The sequence below is a fragment of the Tachysurus vachellii genome, chromosome 4, assembly GCF_030014155.1.
Source record: "Tachysurus vachellii isolate PV-2020 chromosome 4, HZAU_Pvac_v1, whole genome shotgun sequence".
In the NCBI taxonomy this organism is placed as follows: Eukaryota; Metazoa; Chordata; class Actinopteri; order Siluriformes; family Bagridae; genus Tachysurus; species Tachysurus vachellii.
In genome coordinates, this window is record NC_083463.1 from 25,431,780 (window position 1) to 25,452,848 (window position 21,069).

Genomic DNA, 21,069 nt, shown 5'->3' on the forward strand with positions numbered 1-21,069 from the left:
TGAACCCCGGGGAGAGGTTAAAGGAATCATATTCGAAACAGAGATCATAGAAAAGACCTCTTATGATGCCTGCTCTCAGCTCTGTTTTCTGTCTCAGACTATGATCTGTTGTGAGATGTAACAGTCTGAGAAAGGGGCAAAACACATCTTTGCCCCCTCTAGTGTCCCTTTAGGAACGAACAGAGTGACGTCAGCCTGTCTGGCTTTAGCACAATGGAGCTGATGAGGTATGTCATGCAGACCGCTGCTGTGTGTGCACCGAGGGATCCTACTCATCACAACACACTCACACATGCAAAGGTTCATTTATTGGTTACTGTTAAATAAACAGCTACTGTTTATAAAGACACAGATGTTGTGAAATCTGTGATCTATAGGCTTCATTAACATAAAATTGATTAACTGATATGAGGATGTGATGTTTGCCCTATCGCTTTTTTCCCCCCTGTGTAGATCTGAAGAGAGAAGCTAGTATCTGTCACATGCTAAAGCATCCTCATATTGTAGAACTCCTGGAAACCTACAGCTCAGATGGAATGCTCTACATGGTTTTTGAGTTGTAAGTCAGTCTGTCTTGCTCTTGACCTGATGTGTGTAAAAATGTATTTTTTTTCTTTTCCCCCTAACAATGCCTGCTTTCTCCTCTGTTTGTAGTATGGATGGTGCAGATCTTTGTTTTGAAATTGTCAAGAGGGCAGATGCAGGTTTTGTCTATAGTGAAGCTGTGGCCAGGTATATAGCCATATTCCTTTTTGTTCTCTGGATAATTCTCTATGGCAAATCAATGTACAGTTTAACACTGTCTCTTTCTATCTTTCTCACGACCCTCAGCCACTACATGCGTCAGATATTAGAAGCACTGCGCTACTGCCATGACAACAATGTTATTCATCGAGATGTCAAGGTAAGGCAGTTCTAATAATCTGTTTGATACATAGTCATTACATCATCCTTTGCATATCTGTTTGTTGTTGCAGTTTGTATTATTATTATAAAAGCTAGCTTCAGTTTCAGTTTCGAGATGAATTTACCAGACCAAAACTGCCCTAACTACTGTATAAAACGCAATGGGTCTAACAATAAGTAATAGGTGGTTTGAGTGATGTGGCTTAACATGAGGTGTAGCAATTTCCCAGGAGTTAACTCTTTTTATTACATTTAGAGTAACAGATATTTAATGATGGCACTTCTGATATAGGAAACTGCATACCTAACTTATCTGTCTTTGCTGGCATGTGTCACATCTAAACAATAAAGCTCTAAGTACACTTTCCTATCATCTATATATTTTTTTTAACTTTTGGCTACATTCTTGGCGAGTTGGGGGCCTTAAATGCATTGCCTGCATATATCATGCCACACTAGAATGTGTGTGTGTGTGTGTGTGTGTGTGTGAGTGAGAGTGTGTATGTGTGGGATGTGATGGCTTAGTGGTTAAGTGGTATAGAAGCAAGTTACTTCTAGGTATCACAAATAGTTGTTCCTCATCAGCCTTCTTGTTTTCTCATGAAGTTATTAACACAAAAATTATCGCAGCTTGTAACTTTGCAGTTCTTTTTAAAAATGTACGTAACTTCATATATTTTCTAAAGTAAATAACATTGTTAAATCCATTTTTTTTCTTAGGCTTGTACTATATGGGGTGTCTGCTATACAAGGCCTTGTGAATGAGCTGTTACTGTAGAAATGATCACACCGAGCACCTTACTTAAGTCTTAATTTGTATAAACTGTATTTTTTTTTTTTATTTTGTTGAATTTTTAACACATTTCTATTTTTATTCTTTTTCTATGGGAGACGTGCAAAGTAAGAATTGCATTGTATGGCAAAAACCATGTGTTTTCACTATGCACATGACAATAAAACTCTTGAATCTGGAATCTTATGTAACTAATACACAAAGAATACAGAACTAAAGAATCACAGACTGAACTACAGAATTAAAGAATCTATGGAGACGGAGTAGAATAAACCTTTTCCTTGCAGCAAGCATTGCTGGCAAATCTGTATACATAATCATTTCTAACATTGAATCAAACACTCAAACACAAACAGTTGCTTTATAATAGATGACAATGTCATATGTTGCGAAAGGATTGTGATGGGAATCAACGTGTTTGTTATTGGGTGATTCTGGAGGGGCAATATTTATATAAAAAGTACTTTGTATTTTATTTATATACAATCCTAAGTTGCAGTACCAAGTAACCATAGAGCTATTAACAATAAGGTGAGGAGAAACATTACCAGCTCTCTGTCTGATTTGAAATGAGTCACAGCATAACATTGTTATACTTTAGGGGGGCTTTTAACCACATATGCTTTCAGCAATTATTTGGTTCCTCCAACAACTGCTGACAAACCAGTTTTGCTGGTTGTATATGTTTTTTCAACAGTGACCATAACCACATCCGTTTCCGATGTTCATCATGTCCCCTGCTTGTGGTAGAATGTGCTGTGCATGTGCATCTTTATACAAAGAATGCTTTAACAAATTTGCAGTGCAGTTTTTTGTCATCTGAAAAACAAAATGCTTTAAAGAGCACACACATTCTTTAATATAATACATCACAGGTTTCTGTCTAGCTGTTTTTATTTATTTATTTATTTATTTATTTATTTATTTATTTATTAAATACAGTTTTGGTTGTTGTGAATCAATGACTCAGAATTGATTGTGTGCCCTCAGTAATACATTTTTGTACGTTTTAAACCATTTCAAATTTTAACAGAAAGAAAGCTCTGATTCAGGATTAACTGAGCACTAATTTCTTACCATAATCCACCTGTTCTAGTCTTTCATGTAAAGGCTTTTATATTCTCGAGTACAGACAGATGCATGTATACAGCTGATCATCATACCCGTGTGTGTCACAAACTGTTGTCACCAATCTGTTCCAGCACAATGCCCACTGTGCACAAGTGAGGTCTATAAAGACGTTGTTTCCCAAAGTCGGTGTGGTAGAAATCAAGTGGCCTAACAGAGCCCTTTCCTTAATCTCATGCAACACCCTAGGGATGAATTTTAACACAAGCTGCACAAGATTTCTTGCCCATCAGTTACAGCTGTGAATAATCTAGTGAAATTCCTCCCTGAAGAGTGAAGACATAGGAATGATATATCCACCAAGCAATAGTGGGTGTGATGGTCAGGCCTCTGCATGCTTCCACATAATGTGCCTATGTTTATATAAAGGCAAGCTTATGGATTGTCTTCAGGATAGGTGGTCATTATTAAAGGGTATGCAGTTCCGTGGTTTTTAGCTAGTGTGGCAGTGGAGACCTGGGACACAGATGCCCGTTGAAACTCTGTGGTTGAGCTGTTGACTGTCAATTGGTTGAACATGCAGAACACCCGGGAAATAGCACTTAATGTGGCCTTGCGCACTGAAGCTGATAACACAAAGTACATGACTGGGTCCAGGCAGCTGTTGAGTGCTGAAAGGAGCAACATAAACTCATTGGCACGGTCTATAAGACGGCGCATCTCACAAGGGGTCTCCGTAAGTTGAGAATGCACATAGACTCCCCTGAAGGCATGGTAAGGCACAAAGCAGATGGTGAACAAGAAAAGTACCACAAATGACTTTTTAGCAGCTCGGGTGTAGTGGCCTGCATTAGGCAGGTCTGGCTTGTCATGGGATGCTTGCAATAGGCGCCGGGCAATCCGCCCATATGACACCACCAGAAGCAAAAACACCAACCAGAAAACAGCCACCATCAATAAGTTAAAGTACGCCTTACCACGTGCCTGTCTTCGAGACTTGTACTGGAAACATTTCCCCTGCTCCTCGTTGCCCTCAGCCAGTGCAATCATAGGCACCACAGCTAGAAGTGAGGCAATCCACAATACACTGCATGCTACCACACTCCATCTGTTCCCCTTTAGCCAGTGGTGGCAGCAGGATGCCCATGTTCTTGGCAAACCTTGTATCTTGACATAGCGGTCCAGGCTGATCAAACCCAGCAGGGTGATGCTTACATACATGTTCATATAGAAGAGGTTGCCAACAATTTTGCACATCCTAGACCCTAAAGGCCAATAGTTGCCCAGCATGTGGTAGAGGATGCGGAATGGCAGGCAGGCTACAAGCACTAGGTCAGCCACAGCCACGTTGATGAGGAAGATGCGGACAGAGTTGCGGCGTGAGTGAAGGAAAATAAAGACCCAGAGAGCCAGCAGGTTCCCTGCCAAGCCAAATAAGAAGATGAGAGAATAGAGCACAGCAAATGGCACATGCTGGGCATCTTCTTCCAATGAGCATGAATTATTGAGTTCTGAGGCTGTGAGATGGATGAAAGAGCTGTTTGACAGCATGTCAAAGTTTGGTTAACAATGGTTATTGTCAATGCAGTTGTCGTCTTCTTGGTACAGTGGTGTGTGTCTATTGCGGCAGTTTTAACTTGTGCCCTGTAGAAAAGGGGATAAAGTTAAAATAGGTTAGGTTTTATCTTAAAATAAGATAGGTTTTCAGTTTAAATTGCAAGCAAAGGCCACGTTTGTCTTAATATAGAAAAACTAGAAGACTTTTCTTCTAGTTGTACTGTGTTTTCATCCAATACAGTACACCATTTAACTATTGGTGGCTATAAACACATTCATACTTTTGTTTAAATGCTTCCTTTATCTCCAAATCACTTATATTCATTCATTCTCAGGTTGAGTCCATCAATTCATCATGTTAGCCACTTTCTGTCAGTTCTGGCCATTCTCCGTTGGCCTTTTTTATCAACAACATGTTTCTTTCCACAGATTATTTCCACGTTATCCTTTTGCTGTACCATTCTGAGTAAAGTCTAGTGACCTTTGTCCATGAAAATCTAATGAGACCAGCAGTTATAGAGATACTCTGTCAACAATCATGCCACTGTTAAAATCATTTAATCACAATGTTTCCTTAATCTGATGGTTAATGTACATTACCCAACATTTCATGCATTGCACTGCTGGCAGACAATTGGCTAATTAGATAATTACATGAATGTGTAGGTGTACAGGTCTTCCTAATAAAGTGCTCCATGAGTGTACTCCAAAAAAAGGATAAAGGCACATTAAGCAAACAAGAAGTAGTTTTTATAGTCTATATTTTACCCCATTCATAAACTCTTTGAGCTGTTTGATACAGGTGGGAATCTGTTTTACACTGTATACTTGCACTTTGCAGACACAACAGTTTATTTAAAATTAAATATACGGTTTCCTGAAATTTTGAAGCAGTCAAAAAATGTATTTGAATTCCTTAGTCTTGTACGTGAATTTTTGGTTTTCATCGTAGATCAACAAAGTTGTATAGGCTTTGACCATCTCATTGGTGTACTATCTTAAGTAATAGATTTAGCAGAAAAAGACTTAAATAGCTCTGTGAAGTGAAGTCTGTGAAGCCTTTTCTGTAAAGATGAATTTTAATATTTGGATATTTTCAGTAATTGTTGAAACTAATGAAACATTAGGGAACATGAGTAAACAAATAGATTTTTATCTATTCCAACTATTACAATAAGCAACCCTATATCAGTCAGTCCTGAATGAAAACTAAATTGCCCCTAATTAAACTGAACTTGTTAAACCAGAGGCAACTGATAGAAAGGACATGCTCTCTTATTTTGATCTTTACCATCAGAGTCAAAACAAAACATTCAAGTCAGTGACCAATAAAATAACTAAATGAAATTCACATTGCAGTCAGGTTAAATCAACCATAGCTACTTGTTTTAACCCCTTACAATAAGAGTCATTTTGCCAGCACAGCAATTCTGGAAGTACATTGTCTACATTTTTAATTTGTTTTAAAATGTCTTCAAACAGAATCATAGTAAATCTTATATACTATGAATAGGCCATACACTCTTTCACATTATTGTTTCCAAAGTAAAGCTATAATGCATGAAAAAAAAAAATTACCCACCACCATTTACGGTGCACATCACTTTCTCTTCATGAAGTGTTGTTCTCTTTGTTCACTTAAAAAGTTACATAAAAGTCTTCAGTCTAAACCAGTTTTACTTTGTACTAATTCATTTCTTTCACCCTCCTCTTGCTGCTGTGATCAGTGTAGTATGTAACATATCAGTCTCTCTTGTCTTTTTGTTGACCTTTCTTCCTCTTCTTTGTTAACGCCTGCAGATGAAAGAACAACCACAAAACAGAAATGAGCTCATTTGACACAATAAGAAAATATGGATTTGTTAATAGGTTTAACTTGTTAAATAAAGGTAATATTAAAAAAATAATGTTTTATATAATTACAACAAAATATTATTTTACTTAGAGTGAATTTTAACAGGTTGTACAGTTTTAGTACAATTAGTTAACTTCAGTGACATTGGTATACATGAAAGCTGGCCCCTGAGCTAAAGAGTTGATTAGCTTTTCCATGGACTGTTATGTATTGTTCTTTCATTATTAGAGACATTATTTTTGATAATGTTACTTCTCAATATAAAGTCCAAAGTTCTGTCACTGCCAGTGCAGCAAGCCATCATTAGACTGAAAACAAACCCACCCTAATAATAGCAAAAGCATTGGGTGTGACAAATCAACCGTTTTTTGCCAAAAACACATCTAAAAATCCAGTGTACGTCTAGAACAACATTCTATGGGCAAATGAGACACAGGTTTACTGCTATCAGATTTAGGGAATAGAAGAGTATGGAAAAGGTTAGGAACTGTTCCGGATTCTTAGCATAGCCTCTCATCATTTTCATGTGGGTGTGTATGGCTGTCAGTGGAAATTGTTTGCTTGTATTTATTGATGAAATGAATGCTAAAAAAGTAGGAGGGTGAATTCTGAAGTGTATAAGGCTATATTATCTCCTCATATTCAGTAGATGGCCTCAGATCCTGTAGATGGTACCAAGTATACTTTGTAAGCAACTCAGAACCTTTAAGGCAAAAATGTGCAGTGTTTTGCACTGGCCATGTCATTTCCCAGACATGAAATACCTACACCTACACAATTTCAATGTAAATACCCTTAGTGGGTAGTGAGTCAATCCCATCTGAAATTGTGCAACCAAGAGCTTCTGAGTAACTAATAGATCAGAGTATATCCTTCCTGCTGAAGTCTTCAAATGTTCACTGATGAACATGAAAAGTGTTTTAAGGAGGAAAATGAGAATGGAACATCTTAATTACACTTGCTGCTATGTTCCTGTTTCATCTTATTTTCTTTAGGTTGGTGATGCATTTAAGGGCAACTATTTTAGTAGACATTAGTTTGCATTTTCTGTGCATTTTTTTGCTCCTTCTTAACAATTTTATGTCACTGCTCACTTTTCATCCTAATTGATGCCATTCTAAATGCTGCTTTATTCTTAAAGCCTCACTGTGTGCTCCTGGCATCTAAAGAGAACTCTGCACCTGTCAAACTGGGTGGTTTTGGGGTAGCCATTCAGCTGGGCGAGTCTGGCTTGGTGGCTGGAGGTATGTATGTGTATGGGTGCATATCTGTTTGTAGATAGTAGATAAAAAAACAAATCTTCATTTAGGTATGAAACACCTCTCAGTTATTTTCCCAATTGTTCTATTATTAAATAGAAAAACTTTTCTTCTTCTTTCTTTCCATTTCTGTCTTTTTCTCTGTGCGTAGGGCGGGTAGGGACGCCTCACTTCATGGCCCCTGAAGTGGTTAAGAGGGAGCCATATGGGAAGCCTGTTGATGTGTGGGGCTGCGGTGTCATTCTCTTCATCCTGCTCAGCGGCTGCCTTCCATTCTATGGCACTAAGGAACGCCTGTTTGAGGGCATTATTAAAGGCAAATACAAGGTAGTCCAGTATTTTCAAAATTCAACAAGCATGCTGTCCTAACTAGAGCAAGTTAGACCCCCTGTGTTTTTGCTTTAATTTTCTATGAATATATGCCAATTCAGACATGACTTGTCATGTCCTCGGTCTTCTGAATACAGCTTCAGGCTCTCTCTTGAATGACAATGATGTCTCTTTGATCATCTCTAAGATTAAGGCTGGGTCATGACACATCAACTCATATCACTACAGCTCTTTTACAGTTATCCTTTTCTTAAGGGTATTTCTATAAAAACACAGGTTTCTATAAAAAAAAAAAAAAAAAAAAACACATTTACTAATTATAAGCATATGCTTTAAATGCAAATGGTTATCACCCAAATCATGTAGACATATTTATCCTATACTGTGTATTAAAGCACAGATTCTTATTGAAATTCACTTTTAAAACATTATGAATGTAGTTAGCAGGAAAGGTGTATTATGAATATCAGGTATCTTATATCAAAGACCATGTCTAACTTGTATTGGTTTGTTGTGGATTATAGGGCTGTATAGTAATTATTAGTATACATATTTATAGAATCTGAAATGTTACAATAAGCTGAACAAATAGGAATAATAAACGCTTGTCTAACTGAAGTGCGTCTGTGTGTTTACATCAGATGAACCCTCGGCAGTGGAGCCATATCTCAGAGAGTGCAAAAGACTTGGTGCGGCGCATGCTGATGCTGGATCCTGCTGAGAGGATTACTGTCTATGAAGCCCTCAACCACCCTTGGCTAAAAGTAAAGTATACCTATATACTGTAGGTATGAAGTGAGACAATATAACGTGAACATTGAAAGTAAAAAAAAAGTATACATCATTTGCAAACCAAGAAAGGTGGATGCAGGTGCAGATTTTTTTTATTTTTTTAAATTGTGTAAAAAAAATATATCAAGGTTTAAAAGACTAGTCAAACAAGTAAGGATTCAAACCAAGAAGCTAATCAGAGGAACACTGTTGCAGATAACCACTTACACAATTTGGAGGTGTGTGAGTGAACTGGACTTCTTTATTGTTAGACTGAAATGTTTTGATCTAACTTGAAAATTGATATGACTCAATTTACAGATAACCGAACCTGAATGACTGAGAATCTTCCCAGACACATTACTTACACAATCACAACAGAAAAATACTCTTATGAATTCAATAATCAAGGAGAAAATAAGACAGGTTAGCATAGGTAATCAAAGTAACAACCAAGGAGGGCAGTCATACTGAGTGAGGTTGGCGTATGATAGTCTAGAAGGGAATTGTCTTTGGTAGACATAAAATGCACATTAAGCATGGCCACCGTTTGCTATAGATGTTTTTTAAATGCTTTCACACACAAATTATGTTGATTGTGGTTTTGTCTGGTAGGTTTTGAACAAATTTTTGTATTTCTTACTGTTATAAAGGAGAGGGATCGCTATGCCTACAAGATCCACCTGCCTGAGACTGTGGAACAGCTGAGGAAGTTCAATGCCAGGAGAAAGCTGAAGGTTCGGCTTTTCATGATGATTATTATTTTACTTAGGATATCGATTTACTGTTTATATAAGAGATCATGTATCACTCTTTATATGCGTGACCATCCAGTAAGTAATAGATTAAAAAAACAAGGAAAATGTGGATAAATAGATGTGTAAAGATGATAAATAATATGAATAATAATTGAATGATAAAAAAAATGATAAATTTTTCTCTAATGACTAATTTATTGATTTGCAACCTTTAACAGTCAACCAGTGTTACTAATGAAAGAGATAATAACTGTAGACTTGAAAGAATAGGAAAACATTTCCAGTATCCAGGTCAGTGAGTATAAAGTTCTGTTTCAGAGAAACAGCAGCTCTTTTTTGTGGTTTCATAAAACGAAACAAAGCTACAGTCAGTTCAAACCGTTGGTGTGAAGAATCTTGATAAGCAAGCTTGATTTTCAGGTCTGTGTAAAGGTGAAAATAAGTGTTTTGATGTGCCATTGTTTGCCTGTTTTTTGTAGGGGAAATGTCAGTCCCCCAGGATTTCATGCTTAGGTTATGACTGGGTTAAAAGCTGCAGTTAATTTGAATTGAAGATACTTTAATTCATGTTTTCATGCCAGAGTACATTTTGACAAAGGTATTAAGTGTGTTCTCTAGAAATCAAAAGAGTGTAAAACTGTCAAGTGATGATTTTTTTTTTTTGTTAGGGTGCAGTGCTGGCTGCTGTATCCAGCCATAAATTCAACTCTTTCTATGGCGATCCACCAGAAGAACTTCATGATTTTACAGAGGACCCTACCTCCTCAGGTAGACCACTTATCACACTTCTGTTCCCCTAAAATCATGTTTTATTTTTTGTTTTCATCATGCATAATTAGCATAGCATTAGCATTGTTCTTTAGTCATCCTTTAAGATGACAATGGTTTGTAAACAGTTAACAGTTAAACGGTTTTTGAGTCACATATAATATTTAGCATAACCTGATATGGAAAAAACCCTAACAAATATTCAGAAATATCTGTCATCTATGGCAAAAGTCTTCACTTTTCAAGTTTTAGGAAACAGAAACCATCCCTTTTCAATCTTGCCACGTTTTTATATAGTAATCAGTGGCAAAAGCCACATGGTGAGGAACAAGCCTGCCACATATTGTGAAATCACTTCCACTTCCCTGTCTCAAAAGCCAACTTTAAATCTAATTACTTCAATAAAAAGAAATGATTGGTTAAATTCTCATCAAATGACATCTACTGAAAAGGGCTCTATAGCCAAAAAGTCCAGGTTCCTGTCAGACCAGATAAATCTCTTATGTTTATGTAACATTAAGCAGTTACTCAGCTTCATCTGGCTCTCATCCTGTCATCATGTGTAGGATTCAGGCTGTTTGCCAGTATTATACAGTGTTGCTTGAAAGTTTGTGAACCCTTTAGAAATTCCTATATTTCTGCATAAATATGACCCAAATCATCATCAGAAGTAAACAAAGGGAACACAATCAAACAAATGAGACAAAATATTATACTACTACAATTAATTATTGAGAAAAATTATCCAGCATTACATATCTGTGACAAGTATGTAAACCTTTGCCTTTAGTGTCTCTTGTGAGTCGTTGTGCAATAACTGTAAGTAAAGTTTCGGGTAACTTTTGATCAGTTCTTTTTTGAACAGCTTAGAAGAATTTTATTCCATTCCTCAGTAAAGAATAGCTTCAACACTCAGATTTTAGTGGGTGTCCTCAAATGAACTGCTTCTTTTGGATAAAAGTCAGGACATTGACCTGGCCATTCTAAAACATTATCTTTATTCCTCTTTAATCATTCTTTGGTAGACAAACTCGGGTGCTTGTGATCGTCTTGGTTTATGACCATTTTTTTCTTGAGATTCAGTTGATGGACAGATGTCTTGCCATTTTTATCTAACGTTCACTGGCTTAATTCTGAATTCATTGTTCCATCAATGATGGCAAGCTGTCCAGATGCAGCAATACAGACCCAAAGTATGATACTACCACCACCATGTTTCACAGACGGTATAAGGTTCTTATGCTGGAATTTAGTATATTCCTTTCTCCAAAAAGAATGCTTCTCATTTTAAAACAAAAAGTTTTGTTTTGGTCTCATTCTCAGCAAATTATTTTTTCAGTAGTCCTCAGGCTTGCCCACGTGATCTTTATCAAACTTCATGGGCAGCAATGTTCTTTTTAAAGAGTAGTGGCTTTCTCCTCACAAACATTAACAAAGCCAAAGTAAAAGAGGCCTTTAGTTGCTTAGAAGTTACTATGGGTTCCTTTCTGACCCAACAGACTATTACTTGCACGTTTTGCTTTTGGAGTGACCATTCTTTGTTGGTGTAGCACTTCTAGGAAATTATCAGAAATCTCCATTGTTTTTGTAATGATCCCCTTCAACAAACACATGTCATGAACATCAGACTTTGTTCTGATCTCTGTTCTTTAAATAAAATAGAACACTCATGGAGACCTGATTGTCATCTCATTGACTGAAATCAGATGGACTCTAATTTGACCTTGAAATTAAGTACTAAACCTAGAGGTTCACATACTTTTGCCTCACACATATTTATAATATACTTTTTCTGAATAAAAATGCCAAATTATAATATACTGTACATGTCTGATCTGTTTGATTGGGTTTGTTTTGTCTGATTTTAGAAATTGTGTGAAAATCTGCTGATGTTTTGGGTCATATTTATGAAATGTGTTAAATATAGACATATCTAAAGAGTTCACAAACTTTCAAGCAGTACTGTATATGGCTATATTCCATATCAGAGGCTTTTGCAATTACAGATTTTTTAATCTGTCTCTTTTTTGGGTGTTCACTCTTTAATCATTCTCTCATTTCTATTTTTTAACGGGTGTGTGTTTCTGGTGTGTTATTTTCTCTCCTCTCTTCCAAACTCATTTGTTCTAATGCTGCCCTCCCTGTAGGATTGCTTGCTGCAGAAAGTAGGTATCCCATGGATTCTGATGTCATCACTGCCCCAGTCTTATGTGTTTTGCTCTTTCACTATAATACAGTTTTTGACCTCAATGCTTATCCCTGCTATTATCTCATCTGAGCAATCTCTAGGCTGAGACTCAGCATTTAACTTAATGTGTGATTAACAGTAACTCTGTAATGTCATTATTAATGAATGTTCTTTCCTTAAAACCTGAGTGTTTCATGTGTTTTAAACCTATTTCATTTTCATTCTAATATATTGGTCCATGTCTTAAGACTCCATTGTACATAACATGAACCTGCATGTGGGATCTTGAAAAAAAAACAAAAAAACACTGAATGCCTTTGTTTGTGACATTCTCAACTTTTGCCTGTTTTATTTGCCTTATTATGTGTGTGATTTTTTTTGTGTGATTAAGCTTGATGCTGCCACTCTGAAGTTTAAGTTGTCATTTTTTGTGTTTTTTCTTAATGTGTATGTCTATGAATGTGTCTGTGTGTGTATGGTTTTATAGGAGCAGTTTCTCAGGTTCTGGATAGTCTAGAAGAGATCCATGCCTTGACTGACTGCAGTGAGAAAGATCTGGATTTCCTACATAGTGTTTTTCAGGACCAGCACTTACACACACTGTTAGATGTAAGGACCTTACATAAACACCTTACACATCTTATACACATTAAATCTCAGTTGCATTCTTATGACTGTGCACTCTCTGAATCTGCTCTCTGAATCTCTCTGAATCTTCTGCTAGTAGTGTCTATGAAACCCATTCAGATGTTTCTATTCTAATCAGTCCCTGTTTGTTGTTTTCTTCTTTTTTGAACTTTGGAAAATTAAATGCAGTATGACTTACATTTATTAATTTGTATAATCAAAAAAGCAATTAAGACTCTGTTAGCCTTTTTTCTGTTTGTCTTAACTTTCTGATCACTTTCTGAGTCATAACCATTGCATTGGCTTGAACATTGTCTTTGCTTTAGTCAGGCATTTCCTTTTTAAATTCAGCTAATAGGTTTGTGGTTGGAATGAAAAGATGGAGGGAGGAAGTGGTGATGTGAGCCATACAGAAAATTGCTATCCCACAATCCCTCCTCAGTAAACTTCTCACCCCAGTAACACTTCCACACAGAAGTTTCCAATTACATATCTACGCTAATTATTTGTCTATATATTGGGACTATAGAGCATTGTTCATTATTATGAATATTTCCATTGACGAAACATTATTATTAAATATTCTTCTATTTTCCGCTTTTCCCATTGGGGTCGCCAAAGCAAATCATCTGTTTTCACCTAACTCCATCCTTGGCATCCTCTAATCTCGTACCAATTAACCTAAATTAGTCCTCTTTTAACACATCCATATATCTCCTCTTCGGCATTCCTTATTACCTTTTACCTGGCAGCTCTATCCCCAACAATCTTGTACCAACATAACCATCTCCCTCCTCTGCACATGTCCAAACCATCTCAATCTATCCTCTCTGACCTTGTCCCCAAAACAGCCAACCTGAGCTGTTCCCCTGATGTGTTTGTTTTTAATCCTGTCCATCCTTGTCACGCTTAAAGAGAACCTCAACATCCTCATCTCTGCTACTTTCATCTCTGCCTCAATGTCTTTTTTTCACTGCTACAGTCTCTAACCCATACAGCATATCTGGTCTCACTACTGTCTAGTACACCTTTCCTTTGATTCTTGCTGACACACTTCTGTCACATAACACTTGACACTTTTCTCCACCCACTCCAACCTGCTTGCACACGCTTCTTCGCCTCTTTTCCACACTCCCCGTCGCACTGGAAAGTTGCACTACATTAACACCAAACCTGCCCATCACCTCCTCATCCCTTCTGTTCCTCTCACCAACATGCCCATTGAAATCTGCTCCAAACTCTACTCTCTCCCATCTGGGAACACTCTCCATCACTTCATCCAGCTCACGCCAGAATATCTCCTTCTCTTCCAACTCACAGCCTACTTGTGGAGCATAACCACTGATACTACATACTTTGTTCTCCTTCCACCTGGCCTCCTGCACACACAATGTTCCTTCTCTCTATCATGTCCACCAACTATCTACCTTTCCCTGTCATTGTACCAAAATTAAGAGTCCTTATTCTCAGACTTGTTTACCTGCCTTACCTCTACTCTCTGTCTACGAACCCTTCTCCTTCATCTCCTTCCTCGACCAACAGTAGTCCAATTTCCGCCGGCACGCTGTAGGTCAACAGTGTCGTTGGCGGTCGTTGTTAACCCAGGCCTTAACCGATCTGGTATGGGATTCCCACTGAAGACTTGCATGTTTAAATTTGGCATGTTTTACACCGGATTGCCTTCTCGATGCAACCCTCTTTATTTATCCAGGCTTCGGACCTGCACAGAAATTACTGGCTTGCAACTCCTGTGGCTAGATTACAATATATTACAAATGTATATCAAATATGATATACAACCCCTGGCAAAAAGTATGGAATCACCCCTCTCAGAAGATGTTCATTCAAATGTTTAATTGTGTAGAAAAAAACACAAGCACATATATGCCACAAAACAATTATCACTCAACAATCCAAACTTCTGGCTGTATAAAACATTTAAAAAAAAAAACAAAGAAAGATAACTATAGTCAATTACAACTGTTTTTACAGATCAAACAGAGGAAAAAAATATGGAATCACACAAATCTGAGAAAAATTATATGGAATCACCATGCACTTTGCATTTGTAAAACAAACAAACACCTGTATCTGATTACAACTGCTAATTAGTCTGCAGTTAAAAAAGAGTGCTTGCACACATTAGTGATGTGTTGAACCAAGATGATTGACATAACTCATGGCTCCAACACGAGAGATGTCAGTTGAAACAAAGGAGAGGATTATCAAACTTCTCAAAGAAGGTAAATCTTCACGGAATGTTGCAAAAGATATTGGTTGTTCCCAGTCAGCTGTGTCTAAAATCTGGACCAAGTACAAATCAAATGGAAAGGTTGTAAAAGGGAAGCGTACTGGTAGACCAAGAAAGACATCAAAGCGCCAAGACAGAAAACTTAAATCAATATGCCTTGAAAACAGAAAATGCACAACAAAACAAATGAGGAACGAATGGGCAGAAAGTGGAGTCAATGTCTGTGACCGGACTGTAAGAAATCGCCGTAAAGAAATGGGATTTAAATATAGAAAAGCCAAATGAAAACCATCATTAACATCTAAACAGAAAAAAACAAGGTTTCAGTGGGCTAAAGAAACACAATCTTGGACTGTGGATGACTGGATGAGAGTTATATTCAGTGATGAATCACGAATCATGCATTGGGCAGGGTGATGATGCTGGAACTTTTGTTTGGTGCCGTTCCAATGAAATTTATAAAGACAACTGCCTGAAGAAAACATGCAAATTTCCACAATCATTAATGATATGGGGTTGTATGTCAGGTAAAGGTATGGGAGAGATGACGGTCAATACATCTTCTATAAAACACTTTTCTTATTCCATCAGTTGAAAGGATGTTTGGTGAAGGTAGCATCATTTTTCAGGATGATAATGCATCATGCTATAGGGCAAAATCTGAAAACATTCCTACAGGAAAGACATATAATGTCAATGGCATGGCCTGCAAATAGTCCGGACCTCAATCCAATTGAAAATCTGTGGTGGAAATTAAAGAAAATGGTCCACGACAAGGCTCCAACCTGCAAAGCTGATCTGGCAACTGCAATAAGACAAAGCTGGAGACAGATTGATGAAGTATACTGTTTGTCATTAGTTAAATCCATGCCTCAGAGAATTCAAGCTGTTATAAAAGCCAGAGGTGGTGCAACAAAGTACTAGTAGTGTTTTTTTTTCTTGATTCCATATAATTTTCCTCAGATTTGTGTGATTCCATATTTTTTCCTCTGTTTGATTTGTAAAAACAGTTGTAATTGACTATAGTTATCTTTCTTTGTTTTTTTTTTTTAATGTTTTATACAGCCAGAAGTTTGGATTGTTGAGTGATAATTGTTTTGTGGCATATATGTGCTTGTGTTTTTTCTACACAATTAAACATTTGAATGAACATCTTCTGAGAGGGGTGATTCCATACTTTTTGCCAGGGGTTGTACAATATTATATTACAAGCAAACAAGCTTATTTGGGAAGGTGTTGGAAGCCTAGTGTGTGCAAGAAAGGGTTTAAAGGGAATACAAATTCCAAATGTGAAAGAAAACAGAATCAGTGAAAGAAGTAGATTCAGTATTTTAGGTGACACTTGCAGGAATGGCAGAAAATAAATGGAAGGGTTATCAGCCATGGACAGGGGTGATAAAGTCGGTCAGAAGAAATCAGGAAGCAGAAGAGAAATTGAAAACCAATGGCTGAGGAAGGAGATCAAGATCCTGAACAGGCAGTTTAAAATAGCTAAAACTGAAGAAGTAAGAATGAATCGGGGAACTAAGCACCAGCCAGTGTAAAGAACTCATTAGATTGTTTCTTCAAAGACATGATTGCATTTTGGAACCAACAGCTTTAAAGAGCAGTCCATGATAAAAGTCGAGAAGCATTGTTCTGCTGCTGTTGTGGTGCTTTGCAACATGCACAGTTTCCAGCATATTTTTCCTCATGGGAATGAATCCTGTAAAAGGGGCCATTCAACATATACTTTATGTTGAGGGTGATCTATGACACCTTTTCCAATTTCCAAAACATTCCAAATTCTGGTTGTTAAAAAAATGATTATTTTGCACTGCTGTAACAAAAAAAAAAACATGGACCTCAAGGCTAGATATTTAACAATACCACTTTAAGAACTAATGTTCTATAAAGATAAAACCATAATAAGAGTCAAAACTGATGCATTTCTAATCTCAAAAGTTAATTTGTTTAAGTTAAAAATTAACTTTTCTTTATATTATTAATTGCAATCTTTTGATAGGTGGCAGCTGCAATCTTTTGATAGGTGGCAGTAAATTTCATCCAGGCTTTGTGCTATTTGCTGGATTGAGTGTATTATTGAGTGTTGACTTGTGAGTGTATTATTGAGTGTTGCTATTTTAAAATGAGATTTTTCACAGAAGTCAGTGATGCACAACAAAAACATCCAAGACCAAAGTTATATTAAAAGTTAGGGTTTTTGCAGAATGCTATATAAAAAAGATCTTAGAAATATTTTATTTAAAAAAAATAAAAATATGGAAAGCTATTGAATTTCCCAAAATTTTATTTGAAAGTATAAATAGAAATAATTCTGCAATAATAATCATAGATGAACAGTGTTTTTTTTAGTGTAAAATGATATAATTTTTCTGTTTCAGCTTTATGACAAGATCAACACAAGGTCTTCACCACAGATCCGAAATCCACCCAGTGATGCTGTTCAGAGAGCCAAAGAGGTGTTGGAGACAATCTCCTGTTACCCAGAGAACATGGAGGCAAAAGAGTTGCGACGAATTCTTACACAGCCTCACTTTATGGTAAGTTACAGAGAACAAAGGCAACTATATAATCAAACTACATGCATTGAGAAGTCTGCTAAGCCATCTTATTAGGACAGTAGTGTTACCATGGCAGTGTATAGCATTTAGGGTGAAAGTGGGATGAGACAAGATGGAGGTCAGGGAGGGATAACTTTCATGGAAATGTGTACAGATATCAGGTGACACTAAAAGAGGTTCTTTGAACCACTGTTGCGTCACTCAGCTTAATGGTCGAGTCTTCATCAGCGATCATTTGAAGACTTTGGCATGAAGAAATGAGTGTGGTGTCTGTGTCAGAATTTGTTCTGACTCGTTAGTTCTTGGTTGCACAATTATAAACTGTTGTAGAAAGGATTATTTACATTTACCTTATTTAATATCCAGTGTCACCCAAATTCTGCCATGCTCTGGGGGATGTGGTAGCTTAGTGGTTACTGTGTTTGACTACTGATTGGAAGGTTGTGAGTTCAAATCCCAGGTCTACCAAGCTGCCACTGTTGTTCCCATGCAAGGCCCTGAATTCTTATTTGCTAAGTTGTATAAAACAAGATTAAATTTAAGTCACTGTGGATAAGGGTGTCTGCAAAATGCTGGAAAAGAAATTAAATGAACCCAAATGAGGATCTGGTTCCCTTCTGAGCCTGGTTCCTCTCAAGGTTTGTTCCTCATATCATAGATTTTCCTTGCCACCTTTGCTCATTAGGGACAGACATGAGATATAAATAGTAACTTAATTTGAATCTTTAAAAATTGTTTTATTCTGTTTTTATACTTCTGTAAAGTTGCTTTGAGACAGTGAATTGAATTGAATTGAATGTTGATATATTATCTAAAGAAGAATATCCTGTCTGCCTGAAGTGAAAGACTCTCTCACAATGACAGGATTAGACTTTAGAGTTTTTAGAATCATTACATGTTTGTACACCAATCAGCAATAACATTAAAACCACCTGCCAAATATTGGATGGGTCCCCCTTGTATGACCAAAACCTTTCTGACCCTTTGAGGCATGGACTCTATAAGAGATTAGTGTTAAGTTAGGTGGCGCATGTCGAAGTAACATACACATGAATGCCAGGACTTAAGGTTTCCCAGCAAAACACTGCCCAGGGCATCACACTGCCTGTTTACCTTCTTCCCATAATGCATTCTGGTTCCATTTCTTCTCCAGGTTAGCAAAGCACATATTCACATGACGTAAAAGAATGCATTATTAATCAGAGCAGACCACCTTCTTTTGTTGCTCCATGGTTCAGTTATATAATGCTTATATGCCCATTATAGGTGCTGTCAGCAGTGCACACAAGTCAGCATGGGAACTCTGACAGATACACAACCCTGCATTTAGCAAGCTGCAGTGCACTGTGGATTCAGACACCAGTCCATCATAGCCAGCATTCTGAAAATTTGAAATTTTTATTTAAAACTACTGTAGCACAAACATACAGATTACAACATCTAGTGAAATTCTTTTCAGGTGTTCTTTATGTAAAATAGAATAAATCGGAAAAATAGAATTAGAATTATCTGTATAAAGAAAAGGATCAAAATTAAACTGGATAACACAATGATCAAAATTAGAGAACAGTAACCATTGTAGCACAAATGATTGCAATTGAAACTTTTAAGAGTTAGAACTGAAAACATCCCTAGTTTGAGACACAGTGTATCTAATTATATATATGAAATGGTAAATCTGAATGCAAGGCAGATTTAAACTCTTGCTGTTCCTGGAAAAATAACCAGAAGGCTGATACACGTATTTACATGTGTTTTATTTGTGAACTCACACTGCATGATATATGAAATTCCGGCCACAAAAATGTGCACTAGTTTTTAATGATTATGATGATGGTGGTGATAATAATAAGGATTGTGCTGATGGGGATGTTACTGTTGTTGACAGGCATTGCTGCAAACACATGACGTTGTGGCTCATGAAGTGTACAGTGACGAGGCACTAAGGGTCACCCCCCCTCCAACCTCACCCTACTTGAACGGTGATTCACCTGAGAGTGTCAATGGAGACATGGACCTTGAAAATGTCACCCGCGTTCGGCTGGTGCAATTCCAGAAGAACACAGATGAACCTATGGTATTTAAACATTCATTTGATATTTTCTGGAAAGATTCATTTACATTTTTCTGGATGTAAATGTTAAATGTACAATATTTGACAATTTGAAAGTTTTAAAGTTAAAGAAAGTTTGAAAGCAGTAAATCAATTTCCCTTGACTTTATACTAGGTTCCCTTTCATTGAAATACATAATTAGCCATAACATATAAACCACTAGATGGGTGGTGTGATTAACATTGTGTACCTTGTCACAATGGTGCAGGTTGAGGAGTGGGATATATATTAGGGAGCAGTTGATGTGTATACAGTCTTTGACCAGTATATCAAATGGAAATCACACCATAAAAGACAGGAGTTGTTTATAAAGGGAGTCACACAAACCAAATTCTGCAAATGCTATTTTTTGAACAAATATGATACTGTAGAAATCACCACAATGTTCACAATGAAATAAGGATAGAAATTATAGTAAATATTGTATGCCTTAAAGAACTTAAAGAAGGGATAGCGGGAAGTAGGGGTTTGATTTCGATGTGCTGGTTGAATACATCCTTAAAGTGTCTTGTTTAAAAGCATGGCGTACAATGTTATTGCGATTTGAACTTGAAATATTTAATTTAGGTACACACTTTCAGACATTTTAGAGGTTTGTACTTTGATTTAATGTTGTGGAACATTTGAGAGACAAGATAGTGTGTAATCACTTACAACCACCAAGCAATTTATTAGGGATACTATACTTATACTGGGAAATACCTCTCTCTTCTCTCAAAACAGCCTTTTGATTGTGGCTTTCACAAGACTTTGAAAATATTTAAGTCAAGAAGTGTTTATTGTCATTTCAACCATATATAGCTGACATAGGACATAGTGAAATGAAACAACGTTTCTCCAGAACCATGGTGCTACATAGAACAACAAAGAGCTAAGGACCGGAAAGCAAGTTGTTCTAGCCATATGCCTTCAGATTCTGGTTCATGTTGACATGATTGCAGTACAAAATACTGCAGATTTTCAGGTGCATTTCATGCTGCAAATCTCCCATTTTGCTACATCTCACAGAAGATCTATTGTATTCAGATCTTGAAGAACATTAAATTTTCATGTACCTGAAGCCAGTTTGAGCAGCTATTGCTTTGTGACATGGTGCATTATCATCCTGGTTGTATCCATTAGAAAATGGGTAAACAGTGGCTATGAACGCATGCAAATGGTTTGCAACAACACTCAAATAGGCTGTGGCATTTAAGTGATGTTTGGTTGGTATTTATGGGTCCATAAGCCAAGGAAACATTCTCCACACCATCTCTAATA

At 36.9% G+C, this 21,069-nt stretch overlaps 2 protein-coding genes across 6 annotated transcripts in view; one reads left to right on the top strand and one right to left on the bottom strand.

Annotated features, from left to right (window-relative positions):
• caskb (calcium/calmodulin-dependent serine protein kinase b) overlaps nt 1–21,069 on the top strand; it is a 56,847-nt gene that overhangs the window by 22,202 nt on the left and 13,576 nt on the right. Inside the window, exons 1-13 of one of the 5 annotated variants that reach the window (XM_060868528.1) lie at nt 90–227; nt 454–559; nt 655–732; nt 832–904; nt 7,321–7,423; nt 7,590–7,765; nt 8,410–8,532; nt 9,193–9,276; nt 9,966–10,065; nt 12,213–12,230; nt 12,741–12,862; nt 17,516–17,674; nt 19,584–19,772. In XM_060868528.1, coding sequence (XP_060724511.1) covers nt 483–559; nt 655–732; nt 832–904; nt 7,321–7,423; nt 7,590–7,765; nt 8,410–8,532; nt 9,193–9,276; nt 9,966–10,065; nt 12,213–12,230; nt 12,741–12,862; nt 17,516–17,674; nt 19,584–19,772 — 1,302 coding nt within the window. In that variant the 5' untranslated portion in view covers nt 90–227; nt 454–482. Of the gene's footprint in view, nt 1–89; nt 228–453; nt 560–654; nt 733–831; nt 905–7,320; nt 7,424–7,589; nt 7,766–8,409; nt 8,533–9,192; nt 9,277–9,965; nt 10,066–12,212; nt 12,231–12,740; nt 12,863–17,515; nt 17,675–19,583; nt 19,773–21,069 lie in introns of those variants that run through there. The other 4 variants (XM_060868526.1, XM_060868527.1, XM_060868529.1 and 1 more) reach the window with 4 other exon arrangements.
• Nucleotides 2,588–6,066, bottom strand: LOC132844749 (probable G-protein coupled receptor 34). The gene is made up of 2 exons (XM_060868525.1): nt 5,907–6,066; nt 2,588–4,411 (listed from the first exon to the last, which is right to left on the bottom strand). The coding sequence occupies exon 2, from the start codon at nt 4,316–4,318 to the stop codon at nt 3,203–3,205; it is 1,116 nt and encodes a 371-aa protein (XP_060724508.1). The 5' UTR covers nt 4,319–4,411; nt 5,907–6,066; the 3' UTR covers nt 2,588–3,202.

What these genes read in the sequence shown, in the direction of transcription:
- LOC132844749 (XM_060868525.1), bottom strand. Translation starts at nt 4,318, where the DNA reads ATGCTGTCAAACAGCTCTTTCATCCATCTCACAGCCTCAGAACTCAAT.